General features: G+C 44.9%; 1 protein-coding gene across 1 annotated transcript; it reads right to left on the reverse strand.

Annotated features, from left to right (window-relative positions):
* Window positions 1–18,561: 18,561 nt before the first annotated feature.
* LOC136453265 (gibberellin 2-beta-dioxygenase 3-like) lies at window positions 18,562–20,465 on the reverse strand. Its single transcript, XM_066453843.1, has 3 exons — window positions 19,933–20,465; window positions 19,495–19,843; window positions 18,562–19,128 (listed from the first exon to the last, which is right to left on the reverse strand). The coding sequence occupies exons 1-3, from the start codon at window positions 20,325–20,327 to the stop codon at window positions 18,874–18,876; spliced, it is 999 nt and encodes a 332-aa protein (XP_066309940.1). The 5' UTR covers window positions 20,328–20,465; the 3' UTR covers window positions 18,562–18,873.
* Between the last annotated feature and the right edge of the window lie 1,140 nt (window positions 20,466–21,605).

A 21,605-nucleotide genomic window follows, 5' to 3' on the forward strand; every position in this document is an offset into this window, starting at 1 on the left:
GAAGAGCAGCGGGCAAGGCGGCTCTGGACAAGGTGCAGGTGACGCGGGAGCAGTCGGGCGGCGATGGGCGCGCTGGCTGGCGGCGGCACTGGCTGGCGGTGGTAGGCGCGCTAGCGACTAGAGACGGCGGCTACGGGGCTCGGCGGCGATGGCACGGCGAGCTAGTGAGGCGAGCTAGCGCGGTGAGCTGGCGCAACTGGAGACAGCGGCTGCGGGCGCACTGGCTGGCGGTGGCTATGGCGTCGGCAGCGAAAAAGGTCAAGGAAACGGTATGGCTCGTGCGATTAAATAGGTCCCCCGATGCGACAAGAAAGGAAACAGAAAAAGAGTCCTAAAGCCGCACGAGATCTACTGACCGGACGCTCCGGTGGTAGCGACCGGACGCTACCACCCAGCGTCCGGTCGATTCTAGAGAGGTCCAATTCCTCTGGAATCGCGACCGGACATGTCCGGTGGTCCATGACCGGACGCAGGCAGGGTCCGGTCAGTTGCCTTGAACGCCATGTAGATCGACCGGACGCTGGAACCCTTCCTGACCGGACACTCAAATGCAGAGTCCGGTCACTCCTTCAGCTTCTGTTCACCTCCTATAAACTGACCGGATGCTGGACTGCAGAGTTCGATGCAACGTCCGGTCACTCTTTTCTAGCAAATCTTCAATGTTCCTCTGCGCTGCCTGTTCCCAATCAAGTCCCAACTCAAATAAGATCCAAATAAACACTAATTGGGACTGATGTGAGTGACCTCTCTCAAACCCTCAAGTTTTTCAAAATTTTTTGCCTTAGGCTATAATTCTTTTTAAGAAAATAGGCAATAAGAGGGCAAATGGAACAAAACGACAAAACAACATTCATGCATATGTAATACTTGTAAGTAAATCTAGTTGCTTGTCAAGTTTGATCCAAGATTAAGCTTCTTCACATGCTTTTCAGCAGTTATCTTAACCATGTTAGACAAGCCCTATATGCATTATAAAAAAATAAACATGTTGTATATTACAATGAATGCAAGGGACAACACAAGCTCAATTTTTAGTGAAGTTGCTAAAGTCAAGCACATTGAGCTCATTCCGCAATCTACAAAATGTAGCCTCATCTAGCGGTTTAGTGAAGATATCCGCTAATTGATCTTCGGTTCTTACACCTTCTAGTGATATATCATTTTTAGCAACATGATCTCTTAGAAAGTGATGGCGGATATCTATGTGCTTGGTGCGAGACTGTTGAACTAGATTATTTGCAAGTTTTACCGCACTTTCATTGTTGCACAAAAGAGGTACCTTTTCTAGAACTACACCATAGTCTAGCAAAGTTTGTTTCATGTATAAAATTTGTGCACAACAAGCACCCGCGGCAATGTATTCCGCTTTGGCGGTGGACAAAGCCACACTATTTTGTTTCTTGGAGGACCAAGACACAAGTGATCTATCAAGCTAATGGCACCCTCCGGATGTGCTCTTTCTATCAACTTTGCAACCGGCATAATCCGAATCGGAATAGCCAACTAATTCAAATATAGGTCCTTTGGGATACCAAAGGCCAATGCTTGGTGTGTGCTTAAAATACCTAAGGATTCTTTTTACGGCAATTAAATGTGTTTCCTTAGGATTAGCTTGAAATCTAGCACACATACACACACTAAACATGATGTCAGGCCTAGATACAGTTAAATATAACAAGCTACCAATCATGAAATGGTAGAGAGTTTGATCAATCGGGTTACCTACCTCATCTAGGTCGAGATGTCCATTGGTAGGCATTGGTGTCTTGATTGGCTTACATTCATCCATCTTGAATCTCTTGAGAAGATCTTTTGTGTATTTCTCTTGAGAGATGAAGATGCCTTCTTTCATTTGCTTGAATTGAAAACCAAGAAAGAATGTAAGCTCACCAATCATTGACATCTCGAACTCCTTCGATATCAATTCACTAAATTCTTTGCATGAGTGTTCATTTGATGATCCAAAGATAAAATCATCAACATATACTTGACAAATGAAGATATGCCCATCAAGCTTCTTGGTGAATAGTGTGGTGTCGACCTTCCCAATGGTGAAGCCCTTCTCAATGAGGAAGTCCCAAAGGCACTCATACCAAGCTCTTGGGGCTTGCTTAAGCCCATATAGTGTCTTAGAGAACCTATAAACATGATTAGGATATCTAGGGTCTTCAAACCCGGGAGGTTGATCAACATAGACTAGTTCATTAATAAAGCTATTTAAAAATGCACTTTTCACATCCATTTGATATAGTTTCATTTCATGATGTGATGCATATGCAAGTAGGATATGGATGGCTTCTAATCTTGCAACTAGTGCAAAGGTCTCTCCAAAATTCAAACCTTCAACTTGGGAGAACTCCTTTGCAACTAGTCTTGCCTTGTTCCTCACAACAACACCTTGATCATCTTGCTTGTTGCGGAACACCCACTTTGTTCCAATGACTCTTGCACCTTTTGGTCGCTCTTCAAGAGTCCAAACTTCATTGCGAGTGAAGTTGTTCAACTCTTCAAGCATGGCATTTATCCAATCCAGATCTTTAAGAGCTTCTTCTACCTTGGTAGGCTCATAGCAAGAGACAAAAGAGTGATGAGCAATAAATGAAGCAAGTTTTTGAGATCGAGTCACTACACCCTTTGATGGACTCCCTATGATGAGATCTTGTGGATGATCTTGTAGGAGAGGTGTATTTCTTCTATTGACCACTTGAGGAGGTGGTTGTGGAGCATCAACATCTTGTGCTTGTACCACCATTTGCTCATGGGAGACATGAGTGTCTTCATTTTCTACTCTCCCATCTTTTTCGCCATCTTGTGGTACACTTGATGAAGAGGGTGGATCTATCACTTGTAGATCATCTTCATCATCTTTAGGCTTGATGTCTCCAACCAGAATGTTCTTCATAGCCTCCCTCAATGGTTCATCACCTACATCATCAAGATTCTCATGTGCTCCTTGGGAGCCGTTAGATTCATCAAATTCCACATCATATGTTTCTTTAACCAAGCCGGTGGCATGATTAAATACTCTATATGCTTTGGACTTTGATGAGTAACCAACAAGAAAACCAATATCACAACATCATTGGAACTTTCCTAGGTGTTGCCGCTTCTTATAGATATAGCATTTGCAACCAAACACCCTAAAGAAGGAGATGTCCGGCTTCTTCCCATTGAGCAACTCATAAGGTATCTTGCCAAGGAACTTTTGAAGGAATAGGCGGTTTGATGCATAGTATGCGGTATTGATTGCTTCCGCCCATAGAGCTTCGGGGGTGTTGTACTCATCTAGCATTGTCCTTGCAAGAGTAATCAAAGTCTGGTTCTTCCTCTTAACTACACCATTTTGTTGAGGAGTATAAGTTGCGGAGACTTCATGATTGATCCCAACTTCATCACAATAAGCTTCAATGTTTGTGTTGTCAAATTCTTTTCCATTATCACTTCTTATCTTCTTGAGCTTCACTTCAAATTCATTTTGAGCTCTCTTGGCAAACTTCTTGAAGCAAGATGCAACTTCGGATTTGTCATGAAGAAAGAATACCCATGTATACCTTGAATAGTCATCAACAATCACAAGACAATAGAGATTTCCTCCCAAACTCTTGTATGTTGTTGGTCCAAATAAATTCATGTGTAGGAGTTCTAGCACTCTTGTGGTTGACATAAAAGCTTTGGTTGGATGAGTATTTGCAACTTGCTTGCTGGCTTGACATGCACTACAAAGCTTGTCCTTTTCAAACTTCACATCCTTCAATCCTCTCACCAAATCATTTTTCATTAGCTTCTTGAGTGAACTCATACCAACATGAGCATGTCTTCTATGCCATAGACACCCAAGTGTTGTTTTGGTGAATAGGCAAGTCTTCAAATTTGTATCTTCGGAGGTGAAGTCTACTAGATATAAGTTGTTGTATCTAAATCCATTGAATATCACTTGATTATCATCTACCTTGGATACAACAACCTCCTTCTCGGTGAACAAGCATTGGAAGCCAAGATCACACAATTGTCCAACGGATAGCAAGTTGAAGCTCAATGAAGCAACATAAAGCACATTGGAGATGGAATGATCATTTGATATTGCCACTTTGCCCAATCCTTTAACCTTGCCCTTTGAGTTATCTCCAAATGTTATTTTCTCTTGTCCATCTACCTCTTCATCTAGTGAGGTGAACATACGAGGATCACCGGTCATATGTTGAGTGCAACCACTATCAATAACCCAATGACTTCCACCGGTCTTGTAGTTCACCTACACACAAGAGATTCAAGCTTTAGGAATCCAAACTTGTTAAGGGCCCTTCACCTTCTCAACAAGTGACTTAGCCACCCAAATCTTCTTAGGCCTATTCTTGTTAGGGGGTCCTAAGAACATGACTTTCATCTTTCCACTAGAATCCTTTCTAAGCATTTAGTGATCATTGAAGGCAAAGGGTCTAGCATGCTTGGGCAAGGGTTGTGGTGGTGGAGTTTGGCACTCATGAGCAAAGTGGCCTTCTTGTCCACACTCAAAACATCTCTTTGGCTTTGGCTTTGGCTTTGATTGTTGTTGTCGAACTTGAGCCTTCTTCTTTTCTACACTTACCACATATCCAATGCCACTTCTATCCATCTTCATGACGGTGTTCATGAGTAGCTCACTTTGGAGGTGCATGCCTCTAGCAAACTTGCTCAACCCAATCTTGAGATGCTTTTTCTCCAACTTGAGCTTCTTATTTTCTTCCTTTAGAGCATCATCTTTCTTCTCTTCCTTGAGCTTCTTGTTTTCTTCTTTGAGCTTCTCATTCTCAATGATCAACTCTTTGTCATGATCAAGAGTTTCTAGCACAATGGTGTTGTGGCTTTTCATCTCTTCAAGATCTTTCATGAGCTTTTCATTTGTATTCTTGAGCTTGACATATTCATCATAGTCATTGCACTCAACCACTTTCTTGCCTTTGCCACTAGATCCTTGCTCAATGCTCTCATCAATCAAATCATCACATGATGTAGCTATATCAATCTTAACCACATGGTTAGTAGCATCATGTGGCTCATTTGGTAAAAATTCTTGAGCAATAACAAGAGTATCATGATTGATCTTAAGAGTAGTGTATTCATCTTTTAGCTTGTTGTGGCTAGTGATGAGCTCATTGTGCACCTTGATTGCCCATCCTTTGAAAACTGAAATGATTTCCATCGTAGGGGCATGACCACCTTGATTGCCCAATTGATCTTCATTACCATGACCTAACTTAATTGCCTCTGCAAAACACACGTTAGTCATAGTAATCTTGTATTGTCATTAATCACCGAAACCCAACAAGGGGCCTAGATGCTTTCACTCCTGACCATTGCCGGAACTCTCGACGAACCAACATGAGAACAACAACTTTACCATTGCTGGACAAATACTGGACATGTCCGGTATCAATACCGGACACGTCCGGTATTGCTAGACTAGCAAAAAGAGGTTAGCTCTTTTGTCTCTCAAACACTAAAAACTCACATGGGTTGGCTTGAGCACTTATGAATAATCATCTATCAACATTATGCATCCCTCTTAATAGTACGACATACCTATTAAACTCAAGATCAAATGAAAAACGAATTTATACCGCTTGAGTTGATTTCTTTCGAATTGATGCGTCTCTTTTAATCTTCATCGAGTGAGGTTGCCAACATGTTGATATTGATCTTTATACTTGAGCATAGCCATCTTGAGAACATGACTTGATTCCATTCATTAAATATGAATAACTCCAAATGCATCAAGTCACTTTCAATACTTTGTCCAATATAGATTTGATCCTCCACATCAATATGACCATCATAGCTTGATTAGTACCTCAACTAAATGCAAGTACTTTCTTCTTCACCCTAGCTAGGTTCTTCGGCTGCCAAGCCATCGCTTGCCCTTCACCCTTGCTTAGTACCTCAAAGCCTTTCCTTGCTATCTTCACCATCTCAAGCCATCAAGTCACATCCTATGTTGAATCATCCATTCATTTGTATTATTATCTTTTTCATTTCAATTTTAGCAAGCTTCAAATATGAGACCATTCCATATGCAATCCCTCATGTCTCATTAATTAAATCTTATGAGCTTGCTTTCACATAGTATATGGAAATCCCCACAATAAATAAGCATTTGCATGAATTCCATTTGCATTGTTGTTTTATGCTTGAACTAGATTGTTTATACAACAACACATCATTTTGGCTTTCATTAAGTACCTGTGAGATAACCTATTACCTGTCCACACTTAGCAAACGGGTTAGACCTTTAATCACGTTATCATTCAATCATCCAAAATACTCTAAAGGGCTAGATGCACTTTTAATCTCCCCCTTTTTGGTGACTGATGACAACTTGATTAAAGCTTACAAAAGAATATAAATATTTAAGCTTTTGTGTTTAATGATTTATGAGGGGCTCCCCCTTAATATGTGTTTATCATTAGAATTTACAAAATGACCTCAAATGTCAATGCACACACTAAAGCAAATAGGAGACTCCCCCTAAATCATTGCATCCGTGGGGTGCATGTGTGTGTGACAAAGTAAAACCATGATGCATATGACAAGATATATCACACCAGAATAAATATAAAGGCATCACATCAAATATTTTCATTCTAGCAAGCATAGTCCTTATGAAAATAAATATAACACATGTATGTCACACATAGCACTCATTACACATTTTCTTAAGTCCACAAGCCACTAATATGTAAATAAAGATCATGTCTCAAACTCAAGATACATTAATGAAGCTAAAAAACTATAGCCCTACAGTACATATCTTCAGGTACAAAGATAAGCAAATGAAACTATCCTGAAGCTTTAATCAGTCTCTCTCCTCCTTTGTCATCTATCACCACAAAGGTCCAACAAGGAAATACTAAGGATAAAGGGGCTCCAAGCTATCTCTGAAAGCTGAGATCACTCATCATCATCTTCATCTCCACCAACATCCTCATCATCTGAGCGTGGAACACCAGCTGGACGAGAACCACCCACACCAAATGGGTCATAGCCACCAGACCCGTAGTAGCCAAAACCACCTATGAGGTCACTCCACCAGTCTGAAGCATATTCGTCTGCAGCACTAGGATGTGGCTGAGAGTGAGTAGGCATACGAGCCTGCAGTGGTAAAGTGTCAGGGTGCTCTAGTGCCTGTTGTTGCTGCTGCTGTCATTGAAGGAACTTAGCAAACTCTATGTTGTACTATTGTGCCTGCCCTGCTGCTACTCCTTAGTCTCAGGCTCACTAGCTGCCTCATCTGATAGTGGAGACCTAGGAGGATCAAGCTCAAGTCTAGCAGCAATCTGCTTTGGAGTCTGAGTGTCCTTCCTCCTAGCCTCCCTCTCCTTCTACTGACAGGTCTGTATGTCTTTGCACATCCCAAAGATAGCACTAAACATCTTACGAATAGGAGAAGGAGAACTACGGCGACATGAAGAAGAACATGAAGGAGCATGTGGTAGAGGGGAAGCTCGTCCTACTATTACACCACCTGCAGGTGCATCTGCCTCTGGTGCTACTATTGCTCCTCCTTGTCCTGCTGGAGGTACCCCAATCTCTATCAAGTCATCTACTATCTTCAGGACTTTATGCTTCTTGTCATACTCAAATGTGTGTCATATGACCTTCTCAATCATAAACCTGATGTAAGATGCAAATCCATAGCCCTTGAGGGGCCTCTCTCCCACACTGCTGATCTCTGACCAAATAAAGTCAAAAACACTGAATGGTTGTGCATCAGGTGCCATCCTGTGGAGCAGGTTCCTAGAATAATCTGCAATGTTGCCCTTGTCTCCTCCCTTGCAGTCAATGGTCTTTCTAAACATCCTGTCTAGGTATCTATAGGTAGGGTGAAGACCTAGAACCTTCCCAACTGCTCCTCTCTCACTTCCTGGTGGGTACATGTAGGCAAGCTACTTAGGAGGTAACACCTGCTCTATGTGGATTCTATCTCTCTAAAGGTCCTCCTCTGAGAAGCCAAGAAAAGTTGCAAAGGCATCATAGTCAATATTGTACCACTGGCTCTCCAACATCCAATGCATATGCCTCGGCTCCTCTTCCACAAATAGAGTGGCATAAAACTGTGCAATGACTTTAGAGTTCCAATCATGCACAAACTCCATGAGTGTGTATACACCTGTGCGCTGAAAAGTGGCAATAGCATAGTCAATGGAGGACTTCTATAGCTCTCTAACATGTTTCCAATCTATCCACTGAGACTTGGCTACCATAGGATTCCTAGCAAGTATCACACTAGTGTAATAATCTAGATGGAACATACTATGAAAGTGATGATCATACTGAATCCTAGGTAAACCTCTAGGATCAATCCTCCTCTGATCTCTTGCTCTCATAGTCATACCCTTTTCTTTGTAGTTGACTCTGACAACATAGTTGGGTAGAACAGGAGCATGAACTTCAAGAAGGCCATAGTACATGCCCTGACCTGGGTGGTGCACTAGAGATGCATGTTGCTCCTCCTCTATCTCCTTAGAGCTATCACCATCATCTGACCCCCTCTCTGAGTCTATGTCAGTGCTCTTCCTCTTCCTAGTACTGGGCTCCACTCTATACTCTTTTGTATCCGTGTTAGAGGAAGAATCGTTGTCTCCCTCTTTGTACTGTGGAGCACCCCTAGTAGCTCTGGAGAGTCCCCTGTTGCTGCCCTGCTCCTACTGACTATATCTGGGATGCATTTCCTATCTTGCCTTCTTATGTTTCTCTAGTGCTGGATCATGCCTATGCTTGGACCTAGGCTCCTGTCTTCCACTCATGGCTGTTGTCCTGTATCCAAAGATTTGCAAGGAATTTTAGATACATGCCTAAAACTTAATCTCGAATTGCAATTAGACATAGAATCTTTTATCCATAGTTTTACGATCACCTTGACATGCCACTGTCATTAGGTTTGCAAAATGTAGATACAAAAGAAACTAAGCCTAATAAACAATTCTTAAATTGGATTGAATCAAAGGGAAGCAGAGGGCCTGCTCTGCTGGGTCATATCAGATGCGTCTGGTAGGAATACCGGACACATCTGGTGTGCACGCCCAGCAACCCTAACCAGGGTCCCTGGATTCAAACCTTCACAGATCAATTCCAAACTTTGGGCATTGCTTCTAGATAGGTAATGTAGCATCTCTACCAAAGGGATTTCAAAATCATGCCCTAACCGCTTAGATCGGATGAGGTCTAGGATTAGGGTGCCTTGAGAGAGTGAATGAAGATGCGATTGGAAATCCAAGTCCCGAAGTCTTCGATCATGATGCAAATCTCCTCCGATCCAATCTCCCTCTCTTCTTTTTCTTGGTGGAATCACCCGATCGCCAATTTCGGTGGAACAGCGATGGCGGTGTCAGCTTGGAGGGGAGAAAAAAGAGATAGAGGACCAAGGCCGAAGGGGTACGAGCTTTTATAACCCCGCTCATACTGGACACGTCCGGTATTTGCGGGCTGGCTGTTCTTGTTCCAAATTTCATTCACTTAATTCCAAACCCCTTCTCTATCATTTCTTGATCCAAAAATATGTATGTCCTTGATCCAAATAAGGTGTAATTACTTTTCTTATCCACATGCCATGAGTATCACTTCTCTTTTTCAAATATTTAGCATATATATAGATTTTGATTACTTGAGAGAGATTGTGAGACATAGTAGATTGTGGACTTAAGAAAGTCATGTCATGTATAATTAGCCAATCAAACAATCAAGGAGAGCTATAATTATCACATGACAAGGCTAGGTCACAAAGACCAAGATTCAAATAGTTTTTCAAATTCACACCACCTACACATGCTAGTTATGGGTTTTGAAAAACATCTCTCCTATGTCACACAAAGACATATTCTAACATATAAAGGGCCTTAGATGCACTTACAATGCATGTATGTAAAAACATACCTTTGCCTTGAGCCCACAAGAGTATCACTAAGTAGATACATAGCATGATAATCTTTATGTTGACCTTGATTGCCAAATAATCATGCTATATACGAAATCAATTTTTCATCCAAAGGACTACAAAGAATGCTAGATAAATTTGTTAGTCCACATGGTACAAAATAGAAATTGAGCTCCCCCTAAATAAGTACTTTAAGTAATTTAAATGACTTTCAACTAGCACTTTATTCTATTAAGAATTTGGGAGTAAATTTTCTATTTTGAACCGCAACCAAATAATTTGCCATATTTAAATTTGAGTTCAAGAGATGCTCACAATTCACTTAGATTTGTTAAATCACAAGTTCTGAGTAAATTAATGATATATGAAAATATATGGATTAAAGACTTAGTTGTAATCCAATTAGTGTTCTGGTTCCTGCAATACCAGACACGTCCGATAGGTATACCAGACACGTCCGAAATACGCAGAACAAAAATACTTTCTTTCTGTCCCTGGCCATACCGGACACATCCGATAGGTGCAGGATAGAAACAAATAAATTCACTATTTATGATTCTTCATTTAGGTTTATTATTTATTGTATACCTGCATCTCAACAAATGAATTGCTCTACTAGAGAGCTATTAAAAGCATCATATGGCAAACATGATAATTATCAAGTAAAACTAATTAGCCACTTTCAATTTTTCACAAAAATGCATGTTTGTGAGTCATTAAGCACAAAACAAACAAAGTGGCTATCCTATAACGGTTTAAGTACTTGTTACCAATGATGAAGATGAAGTAAATGATATATTCATTAAAATATCTCCGGGTCAACCATATAGTAGATTATGATGAGAATTGATTGATAAATTGAGTGAATATTTTCAATTTACTTGCTCAACCACCCCAAAGCCTTCATCTCATCACCAAGTACCTACATCATTAACCTAAGCATACTTTGGTGCCCAACACTTGTTGGGTCCTTTTGGGTTAGTCAACAAGTGCTTAGGCACCCAAATGGCTTTAGCACTAGTTTGTGGTGAACACATCACCTTGCTAGTGCTAACTCCATTTGTGGTCTTCCTAAGCATATCATTATAAACAAATGTGTTTGGCTTAGGAGCGTTACCATTTGGGCATTCATAGCTTAGATGCCCCTTTCTTCTACAAGCATAGCATATGCGGCCTTTGTTTGCTCTATGCTTGTTTTGCTTGTATGGACATCTATCAACCTTGTGGCCCATCTCATTGCATCCATAGCATCTTCTTGTTGCAACTTGGGCTTCCTTTCTTGCTTCTTTGTACATTGGGCATTTCTTGGTAGGATGCCCCAATTTCTTGCTCATGAGACAAGCGCTTTGTCCATCACTTTTCTTTTGGTCGGCCAACTTGTTTGAGGCCTTTTGTTCGGCCACTTCAACCTTATCGGCCTGACTCTTATGTGGACACATGATCCACTCATGTCCATGTAATCCACAACCATAGCATAACCTTTTTCCATGTTTCTTGCTCTTGGTTGTGTCGGCCTTACTTGAAATGTGATTCTTTTGTTGGGTTTTGGAGGAAGCAAGGTTTGAACCCTTCTCAAGATTCTTCACCATGTTATCACGGTTATCTTGAGAAGGTTGTGCTTTCTCCTTACCCTTCAACCAAATCACATCTTTCTTTAATCTTTTCACCTCTTCTTTGATCTCTATGGTTTCTATGAGATTTAGCTCAATCGAAGATTGGCTTGCTTGAGGAGCATACTCATTAGTACAAGTAATATTTAATTGAGATGGTGTACTAGTGAGTGAATGTGTAAGAGGTTGAGAAAATTTTACCGATGTTTTCACAACCTCATGAGCTACCTCAAGCATGATGCTTGATTCTACTACTTCCTCATGAGAGCACTTTAGATGAACATAGTTTGCTTGTAGCATATTATATTTGCTTGATAGTTCATCTAGCCTTGCCTAGAGCTCCAAGTTTTCCTTCTCTAGTTGTGAAACACTAGAAGGGGAGTTAGTAACTAAAGCATGCTCAATTGATAATTTTTCATACCTTTCACTTAGAGCCTTTAGTTCTTCCATCTTGGAGATGAAAAATAATTCTTGCTTTTGAAGTGATTGCTCTTGCTTCTCAATTTCTTCTTCAAGCTCATCATTCTTTTCAACTATCTTCATGATGATGAACTTGTCCTTGCGATTGAGATGATCAAGGTTGTAGTTGTCTTCAACTTCAACATCAATCTCATCTTGATCATCTAATTGTGCTTTCTCCTTTTCTTGATCTTTCTTGTTACTCTTCTTCTTGCTTTTCTTGGCCATGAGAGACTAGTGATGAGTATCATGAGATATTGAGGTTGACTCATCACTTGGTCGCCACCGGGCTTGAGTATCATTGCAAACAGCTACTTACTGCTCTGCTGCTTCGGCCATACCGGACACATCTAGTAGGCATACCAGACACGTCCGGTATGTGCAGGCAGATAGCAGGTCATACGCTGCTTGAACTTCTTGCTCCGACTTGGCGCTCTTGAGGTCTTGTGAGGCTTCTTCGCTGCATGAAGACACAATGGACATACTTTCCATTGACTTGATCTCAAGTGTATCATCACATTTGGATTTTCCATATAACTCAACAAGCCTAGTCCAAATGAGATGAGCACTCTCCAAAGGTGGTTGTCCATTGAAGATTGTCTCATCTTGAACCTCTACACTTAATGTACTCAAAATGACATTAATAGCTTGAGCATTGAGTTGCACGCATATCTCTTCCTCTTTTGACAAATTTTTGTAGTTACTCCAATCAACTATAGGAAGAGATATGCTTGCATCCATAATATGCTCAACAAGAGGACTAATATCTCTAAAAGCATTGAGTACATGAATTGACCAAGGTAGAAAGTTTGAACCATCATTTTGGAGAAGCACTGGCTCTAACTCGATAGGCGTCGACATCCTTTTCTCACGGCGGTGAAGCTTTAGGTGAGAACCTTTCTCTAATACCAATTGAAAGGACCTAGGATGCCGCCTAGAGGGGGGTGAATAGGCGTTTCTAAAAATTAACACCTTTAAATGCGGAAACGATTAGTAAAGAGAGTTTCTAAAATGGAAACTTCAAATTAAGAGGTATTACCACCCCTCACAAGTTAGACACAGGGGGTACAAGGTATAAAGAATATATATAGAAGCTACAACCCTGCAACACAAAGTTAGAACAAAGAATGAATATATTCAGCGCAGGTAGGAAATACCGGACATGTCCGGTATGTATAGCGGACGTGTTCGGTATGCACGGTTTCTGCAGAGCAGCCCAAACTTGCTCCTTTTGATTTCTATCTTCAAACCAAACTGCAGGTATCTACTAGAGATGACAATATACACAGATAACCTACACAAGAGCTAGAGCAACATAAATGTCAAATTAAATGCGAATTGAGACACGATATTTGTTTTACCGAAGTTTAGACTCGTTCGAGTCCTACTCTCCGTTGAGGGGGCTGTGGGCAACCCAGCGAAGGTCAGCCCTAGAGGATACCACGAAGGTCACTCTAGCCGGAGTCTTTTTCAACTCCTTTTCCTCCATCCACTAGTTGATTCTAAGGTGGCAGAATCGACCCTTATAAACTTTTTGAGGCACACCACAATCTCTCGGGTGCTCTTCGGCGATGCCTAACCGTCTAGGACCGAAGAGTCCAAGAGTAACAAATACGAATCACGAGATTGATAATATGCACAAGTGCTCAAGTGGTGGCTTGCTCTCTTTTTCAAATTCTCTCTTAACCCACAAATAAATTTGGCAATTGGATGAATCACTCACTAAGAGAGGGTTTGGGAGAGTTGGCAAAGCTCAAAAACGTGCTAGAGGATCAGCAGAATCAGTACCCTCCAAAGGTGGAGGCTTGGGGGTATTTATAGCCCCCATAGAAAAACAAGCCGTTTTATAGCCGTTGCCACACTTACATTGCGCCAACGGTAACTAAGTTGCAGTAACGTTGTGAGGCGTCGGAACTCCCGATGAATGCCGAAACTTCCGACCGCCGGAACTCCCGACTTATGTCGGAACTCCTGACCCTCGACACATTTGAAAATTATGGTAACTGAGTTAAAGTATGTGAGGTGTCGGAACTCCCGACTCATACCGAAACTTCCGACCATCGGAACTCCCGACTCACGTCGGAACTCCCAACCCTCAAAGCATTTGAAAACTAGCCGTTGGCTTCTGGCCGTCAATATCGGACATGTCCGGTATGACCACCACAGTGAACTCTCCAAGTTAGTTAAGCACGAGACGTCGGAACTCCCGACCATTGCCAGAACTCTCGACCGTCGGAACTTCCGACTCACGTTGAAACTACCGACGAACCAACCCGAGAACAACAACTTTACCATTGTTAGGCAAATACTGGACACGTTCGGTATTGCTAGACCAGCAAAAACAGGTTAGCTATTTTGTTTCTCAAACACTCAAAACTCACATGGGTTGGCTTGAGCACTTATGAATAATCATCTATCAACATGATGTATCCCTCTTAATAGTACGACATACCTATTAAACTCAAGATCAAATGAAAAATGAATTTATACCGCTTGAGTTGATTTCTTTCGAATTGATGCCGTCTCTTTTAATCTTCATCAAGTGAGGTTGCCAACATATTGATATTGATCTTTATACTTGAGCATAGCTATCTTGAGCACGTGACTTGATTCTATTCATTAAATATGAATAACTCCAAATGCATCAAGTCACTTTCAATACTTTGTCTAATATAGATTTGATCCTCCACATCAATATGATCATCATAGCTTGATTAGTACCTCAACTAAATGCAAGTACTTTCTTCTTCACCCTAGCTAGGTTCTTCGGCCGCTAAGCTGTCGCTTGCCCTTCACCCTTGCTTAGTACCTCAAAGCCTTTCCTTGCTATCTTCACCATCTCAAGCCATCAAGTCACATCTTGTGTTGAATCATCCATTCAATTGTATTGTTATCTTTTTCATTTCAATTTTAGCAAGCTTTAAATATGAGACCATTCCATATGCAATCCCTCATGTCTCATTATGTAATTCTTACGAGCTTGCTTTCACATAGTATATGAAAATCCCATAATAAATAAGCCTTTGCATGAATTCTATTTGTATTATTGTCTTGTACTTGAACTAGATTGTTTATACAATAATACATCATTTTGGCTTTCATTAAGTACCTGTGAGATAACCTATTACTTGTCCACACTTAGCAAACGGGTTAGACTTTAATCATGTTGTCATTCAATCATCCAAAACCCTCTAAAGGGCTAGATGCACTTTCATGTACGTCCTACTCCGGCATGGACTTGAGGCTACTACCCAAACCACATGGACTTAGCCAACACATTTTCTACAAATCTTGCTAGGTGTATATATTTTGCAAGGGCAACGACGACGTTGGCGGGTCGGCTAGCAAGCTAGCTTAGGTCGCCATCGGATCAACATCGTACATGCGCTAAGAGCCCTTGAGCTTTAACAACATATACTCTGTTCATCTATTGGTATAGGAGCAACTAAATTCAGCTGCAACAGGTACTTCATTAACGTCTCTCACCATTTGATCGACGCCGGGAGGCGGAGCCAAGGGGGCATGCCCCCCCCCCCACATCATAACAAAAAATTACATAGTACATAATTTAATAATCTATATTTATATTAGCAAGATGTAACAAAAAGTTCTTGTCATATATATTTTTTATATCTTTTGAACAATAAAATCACATAAAATACAATTGGAATATAATATTTTTATTTATTTAAACTTTTTTGCCTGCCATGCTAGGACACATTTAGTGAAATTTTAGATTTTACTAAATGTGCAGTTACATTTCAGCATATTTTACATTTTACTGAACCCGTACCTAACTAGTAATAACAATCAAAGTTCAAAGTGCAGAAAATGCACCTTAAAAACCTAAATAGATGAGTTATACTTAGTCCTTGTGTATAATTTCTGGCTCCCTCACTAGTTAGTGCTCCATTAATATGGATGGTGCATGAGGTCAAAGTATAAATAAAGGCTATATTCGTTTATCTTATAATCCGTATTTTTCAGCTTATTTTTTTAGTCGGAATAATGTTTTTCTCTCACAACAAATCAGCTGGAACAGTGTTCCGGCTTGTTTTTTCAGCGAAGCGAACGGGGCAAAAGAGTCTGTCTACCACATAACCATGTGTTTTATGCAATTTTAACACATGAATTTTTTTGCACCATAGGATTAAGATCCAACATATTCCACCCTTCTTCTACCTCCAGCCTTCTTCTACCTCCAAACAATCATAAATCACAAGATCACAGATCACAGGTCCCGTTCGGCTTGCTGAAACTTGGTTGAATTGGCTGAAAAACATTGTTCTGGTTGAACTGTTGTGAGAGAAAAACACTGTTCCGGCTAAAAAAACAAGCTGAATATTGCGGATTATAAGGTAAGCCGAACGGAGCCACAGATCACAAGAAACATTTTTTCTATGGAAAGACAAATCACAGATCGCAGAGGAGGAGGAGGAGAGGCCTACCTGGAGCCAGATCCGTCGTCGCCGCCGCCACTGCCATGGCTGGCGCGGGCCCTAGATGTCATATATGGCCACGCGCAGCGTGCGCCCGTGGCCGAGGCGTTCCATCCGGCGAGCACGGGAGGGTCGCCCCACGCACGCTTGATCTGGAGCAGCAGCTGCGCCTCGTCCGCCGTCGGCTAGGAGGACTGCGGGGCCGCGTGGGGCAGCAGTAGGGAAGCAGCGCGAGCAGCTGGCCAGAGAGGCACGGGCGTGGTGCCTCCATACACGCCGGTTATGACATATGGGTCCTACACGTCATAGATAAAAAAAACCATGTGTTAGACGTATGTTGTATAGCATTTCTGACAAATATACTCCTACACGTTATCCAAAATCGTTGTCCGGAACTTTGCCGCAATGGGGACTGCAACAGTGGTTCATTTAATCGTGGATATAAGATGAGAAGACAGCATGTCACAGGCCACGCCTCCCTCCCTAGCCCGGTCCGGGTGGTGCTCCTAGCGCCCTAGCCGGTAGTGGCAGCGGCAGCGGCAGCGGCAGCGGCAGCGGCCGTGGCCCCTCCGAATCCAGAAACTCCGCAATGCACAGGGACCCGGCCCAGCCGCAGCAGTCATCACTCATCGGTAGCAATGCCCTACTGGCCAGCGCCGCCTGCCACGCAACACAGAACGTGAGCCATCGCCTAGCTCTCGTCTCGGTCTCGATCGATCGCTCTCTAGGTCGGACGTGTTTTATGGCTGCTGCACTGCACACGCACATACTGGTAGTACCGGTGGCATGCAGCATCGTACGCTGCACGCCACCACGATACTGCATGCTCCTGGCACGGCATCGTGTAGTAGTAAAATTAAACGACGTGCAGTGAAGTGGAGCACGGCACGTACGTTGGTGAATTGAAAGCGGCGTCCACCTGTTTCGAGCTTATCTTTTGACCACGGCGGGCACGGGCAGGGGACGGTACGCAGGCAAGGCAGGCGGCCGCAGCGGCAGCGATTGGGCTGGCACCAGTGCCGCCACATGCGCGTGCCCGGTCACCGTAGTTTCCGATTGGCCTGGTCGCAGCCGCCGGCCGGGCACAGCGTCGCTGTCCGGGTCCAGGCGCCAGGCGGCCCCTTTCTTTCCTGCAGGCCGCGGCTCTGGGCTTCTCTGCTCTCCCCAGGCGGGCCAGGCCCCCCACCTCCTACGGTTACACGTCGCGTCCTACACTTGTCCGTCGTGAGGGAGAGGGACCCGTATGTACGTAAACATTGTACTGTAGATCTGCGGTACAGTACGTACGTCTCGCTGTACCACGCCTTCGGCACGTGCGCAAATTACATCCTGTTCTATCGTCTCTTGGACTTAATCACGGAGTCATCCAAAAAAAGGTTAATTGCTCCTTCATCCTAAAATAAATCAACTTCTAAGATTATCCTTAGTCAAATTATTTTGAGATTGACCCAATTAGAAAAAAAATCCTGAAATAAAACAACTAGTAAAATTGTCCTATACTATCAAATTACTTTAGATTTGATTAAATTTATAGAAAAAATCAATATTTATGACATCATATTAGTATCACTAGGTACACCATAAAATGTATTTTTTATAATATGTTTGTTTGGTGTCATAATGCTGTCAGTTTTGAAAATTTGGTCAAACTTAACATAGCCTTACTTATGGTAATTCTAGGAGTAGGAGCTTAGTATCATCTTGGGAGTAACTGCTTCATGCTTCATGGTAATTTACTACCAGACAACATGACAATACACATATGAGGCATGCGGATCCAACTCCTTTGGTACAGGTAATATTGCAGGAGCGGTGCTCATTGCTCGATTGATCCGCATATGCTCGCACATGGCCATGTTCGGCTTACCCCATATTCGACTTGTTTGACTTCTTTTTTTTAGCCGGAACAGTGTTTTCAGCCAGTTTCAGACCAGTTTCAGACCAGCGAACGGGGTATGTTGTACGTAGTCCATTGAATACAGAGATCTTGCCATCAAGTGCATTTAAACGGCCAAAAAGTGCGCTAGGAAGTCCAGTGCCCGAAAGCGATTGCTCGACAGAGAGAGGAATGGCGGTGGATCAGTGGATGGAACATTGGCTGCAGGTCGAGTAAGAGGTAAACAGGAGGTCCACATAGGCAGGCGCACACACAAACCTCCATTTACACGACAATACATACACGCGATTTTTTTATGCTTAAACACACACACACAAAAAACTAGAAAAACAAAGCAGAAGCAAGCTAACGAGCAAGAGAGGAAGGATGGTCCCTTCGCTGCCATGCTATTTTGGTTAACGCTAACTACCGGCGGCGGCGGCTCATCGCCCGTCCGGCTCCAGCATACCGAAATAGGCAAGTAACCCCACCGCACGCCCCAAACACAGGCCATTAGCAACTTGCGGAAACCCTGCACCCACCACAAAAATCTAGCTACTGGAGTAGTCGCCGTCCTGGTAGCTAGATGCCACTACTATGCTTCTCAAACTGGGCCAGCCTGTTGTCGCCGAGCCTCGTCTTGTACGCGGCCTTCTTGTACTCGCCCCACGTGAACTCCTTGTACAGGCTCTCCTCGCCCTCCGCCAGCAGCTCCGGCAGCGGCACGATCCGCTGCTCCAGCGGCGGTCCCGCGAAGTAGATGAAGGAAACCCTAGACCTGAGGCTGTTGGTCACCACCCGGTGCTTCACGCTCTTGAACCTCCCGTTGGTCAGCACCTGCACACAAAGCCAGTCACGCATCCCTGTGAGACATGCAGATCAAGGTGCGTTGCTCTGCAGCTATCTAACGCGTCCTTGCCGTCGTGTGGTGTGGTTCACTTATTTTAATGCCACTCATGCGTGATGACTGATGAGTTGACTGGCCGCCCGCCCGGCCGGCATTCCGTGTGTGGCCTTTTCAGTTTGACTTGTTCACGAAAGCGCGCGCTAGATTTTTAATAGCATGTTGAAGGCAGAATCTAGCAACTAGCTTTGCTGGTGCAGCACTGTAGAAGAAAGGCGGATACAAAAAACGCACTCGAGCGCGGGCCTCAAAAACAAAAGAAATCGGTGTCACATCACGTGCCAAATTAAAACGCCTACCTGCAACGAGTCGCCGACGTTAACGAAGAAGGCGTCGCGGTCGGAGGGCACGGACACCCACTGAGCGCCGTCGCGGAGCGCGATCTGCAGGCCGGACGTGCCGTTGGAGCGGAGCACCGAGATGAGCTGCGGGTCGGTGTGCTCGCCGAAGCCGGTGGCGCTGCAGCCCAGGCCCTGCAGCGCTGGGCAGGGCGGGTAGTGATTCACGCGGAACACCTGGTCGCTCCCGGCGCCGGCCACCATCGAGCTCAGCGCGTCCGCGTCCGCAATGCCCAGGCCCTCCGCCATCGCCTCCAGCACACGCACCGCCACCTTCCGCACCGCCGCGACGTACTCGTTCAGCGCGCTCCTGCAGGAACAGCAAGCAGCGGTTAATCTCAATCGGTGCTGCACCGGCTTGCCTGCGAAGACAAGGCACTCGTATAGCAGTATGCTCACCGGAACGCGGCGGTCGAGGGGACGGGGCAGGCGTCGGAGAGCGACGCGGAGTCGACGGCGAGGAGGAGGTACTCGAGCCACCCCATGTCGCCATTGAGCCCGATCCGCTTGCTGCCGTAGCCGAACGGGTACGCCGGGTCGGCGCGGTCCTTGTCGGCCTGCGCCTGCGCGAAGAACCTGACGGCCTCCGACTCGGCCCTGCCCATGGTGGCCGCGGGCACGCCGTGGTTGACGACCTTGAAGAAGCCGAAGCGCTCGCAGGCGTCGACGATCGCCCGCGCCGCGCCGGGGCTCGACAGGTCGACGACCGGCACGCCCGAGAAGGTGTCCCTGGGGCCCGGGGACCGCAGGAGCGGGATCTGGTCGACGACAGGCGGGTTGGCGAGCACCACCATGGCTGTCTGGCCTGGCCTGCACTGTACTGTACGGCGGGCGAGCGAGGCGGATGAACAGAGGAGGTCGAAACAGGGCAAGCACGCTGAGAACAGGGGAGGTGGAGTCGAGGTGGTGGTGTGCTTGTGTTCTACGGCTGCTGCAGCAAGTGCACGTGGAGGAGAAGTGGGAGAGCTCGTGGGGGCGTATATATAGACCAGCCTGTGCCGGGGACGAGCCCCGCCCGGAGCGAAGCGAGAAGGGTCGGGGCGGCACCTGGCTGGATGGGCCCCAGCTGACAGGGGAGACGAAAAGGATGCATCGGGGGTGGGATCGCTTTGGGTGCATGGTGCCGATGGAGCCAGGGCAGTCGGGTGCTGGGCCGCGATCCACCGGTGGCAGGCCGGCCGGCCAAATTTTTTATTTTTAGCTTTTTTTTTGAAATTTTTTCATAAATATGCCCCTAGAGCTATGATTTCAAAATATGGATCCTTAACTCGGCGTCATCGTTGGTGGCGCCGAGTTTATACATCTCGGCGCCATAGTTTCTGGCGCCTAGGTCAAGGCCACGTTGGCGCGTGTGGACGTTGACATGACAGCCAGCTCGGCGCCATGGATTTTGGCGCCAAGCTCGGCGCCGTGGATCTTGGCGAAGAGCTTGACGCTGTGATTATTGGCGCCAAGCCCTGTCTTACGTATGGACCCTCCCTTACTTTCTCTCTTCCTCTCTCTATACCGCTCCCGAGCCACCGCTGCCGCACCGCCGCGGCCGTCGCCTCTCGCGCCCACGCCTGCGCCCGCCGTGCCGGCCGTCCGTGGCCCCAGCCCGCTCGCGCCGCCTCGCCGCATGGAGCGCCGGCCGTCCCGCGCCTACCGCCCGCCACCGCCAGCCCCGGCCCCCTGCAGCGCCTGGCCGCGCCACCACCGGTTCGGCTCGTCGCCCTCACCCACGCCCGGCGTCCGCTGCTACTCCGTCCTAGGGCCATCGATCCCGGCGTCCGCTGCGACTCCGTCGACGTCCGCGACCCCATCCACATTCCTGCCGTCGGCCGTCCAAGGGCCGAGGGCGATGGCCTTTGGCAAGGGCCGAGGGGAGGGGTGATGTCCGCCTAGAAGGATGCAGCAGCCGCCATGCCCGAAGAGTTTGGATTTGGCTATTTGCCTACATCGTCGCTTGCTCAAGCTCTTAAACTCGTCGGACAAATAAAAATTATGAATATGCAATGTAGATATTTAGTTAGCTTTGATTGTAGTGTAGTAGTTCAATTATTTGTTATTTACTAGTTAATGTGATAACTCAG

This window comes from Miscanthus floridulus, chromosome 5 (genome assembly GCF_019320115.1).
Source record: "Miscanthus floridulus cultivar M001 chromosome 5, ASM1932011v1, whole genome shotgun sequence".
NCBI classification, from domain to species: Eukaryota; Viridiplantae; Streptophyta; class Magnoliopsida; order Poales; family Poaceae; genus Miscanthus; species Miscanthus floridulus.

Bases quoted from the DNA above. Each gene is read 5' to 3' on its own strand.
- LOC136453265 (XM_066453843.1), bottom strand. From the start codon at position 20,327: ATGGTGGTGCTCGCCAACCCGCCTGTCGTCGACCAGATCCCGCTCCTG. The intron at 19,844-19,932 runs GTGAGCATACTG...CTGTTCCTGCAG, and splicing joins CCCTCGACCGCCGCGTTCCG to GAGCGCGCTGAACGAGTACG. The intron at 19,129-19,494 runs GTAGGCGTTTTA...CTTTGTGTGCAG, and splicing joins ACGTCGGCGACTCGTTGCAG to GTGCTGACCAACGGGAGGTT.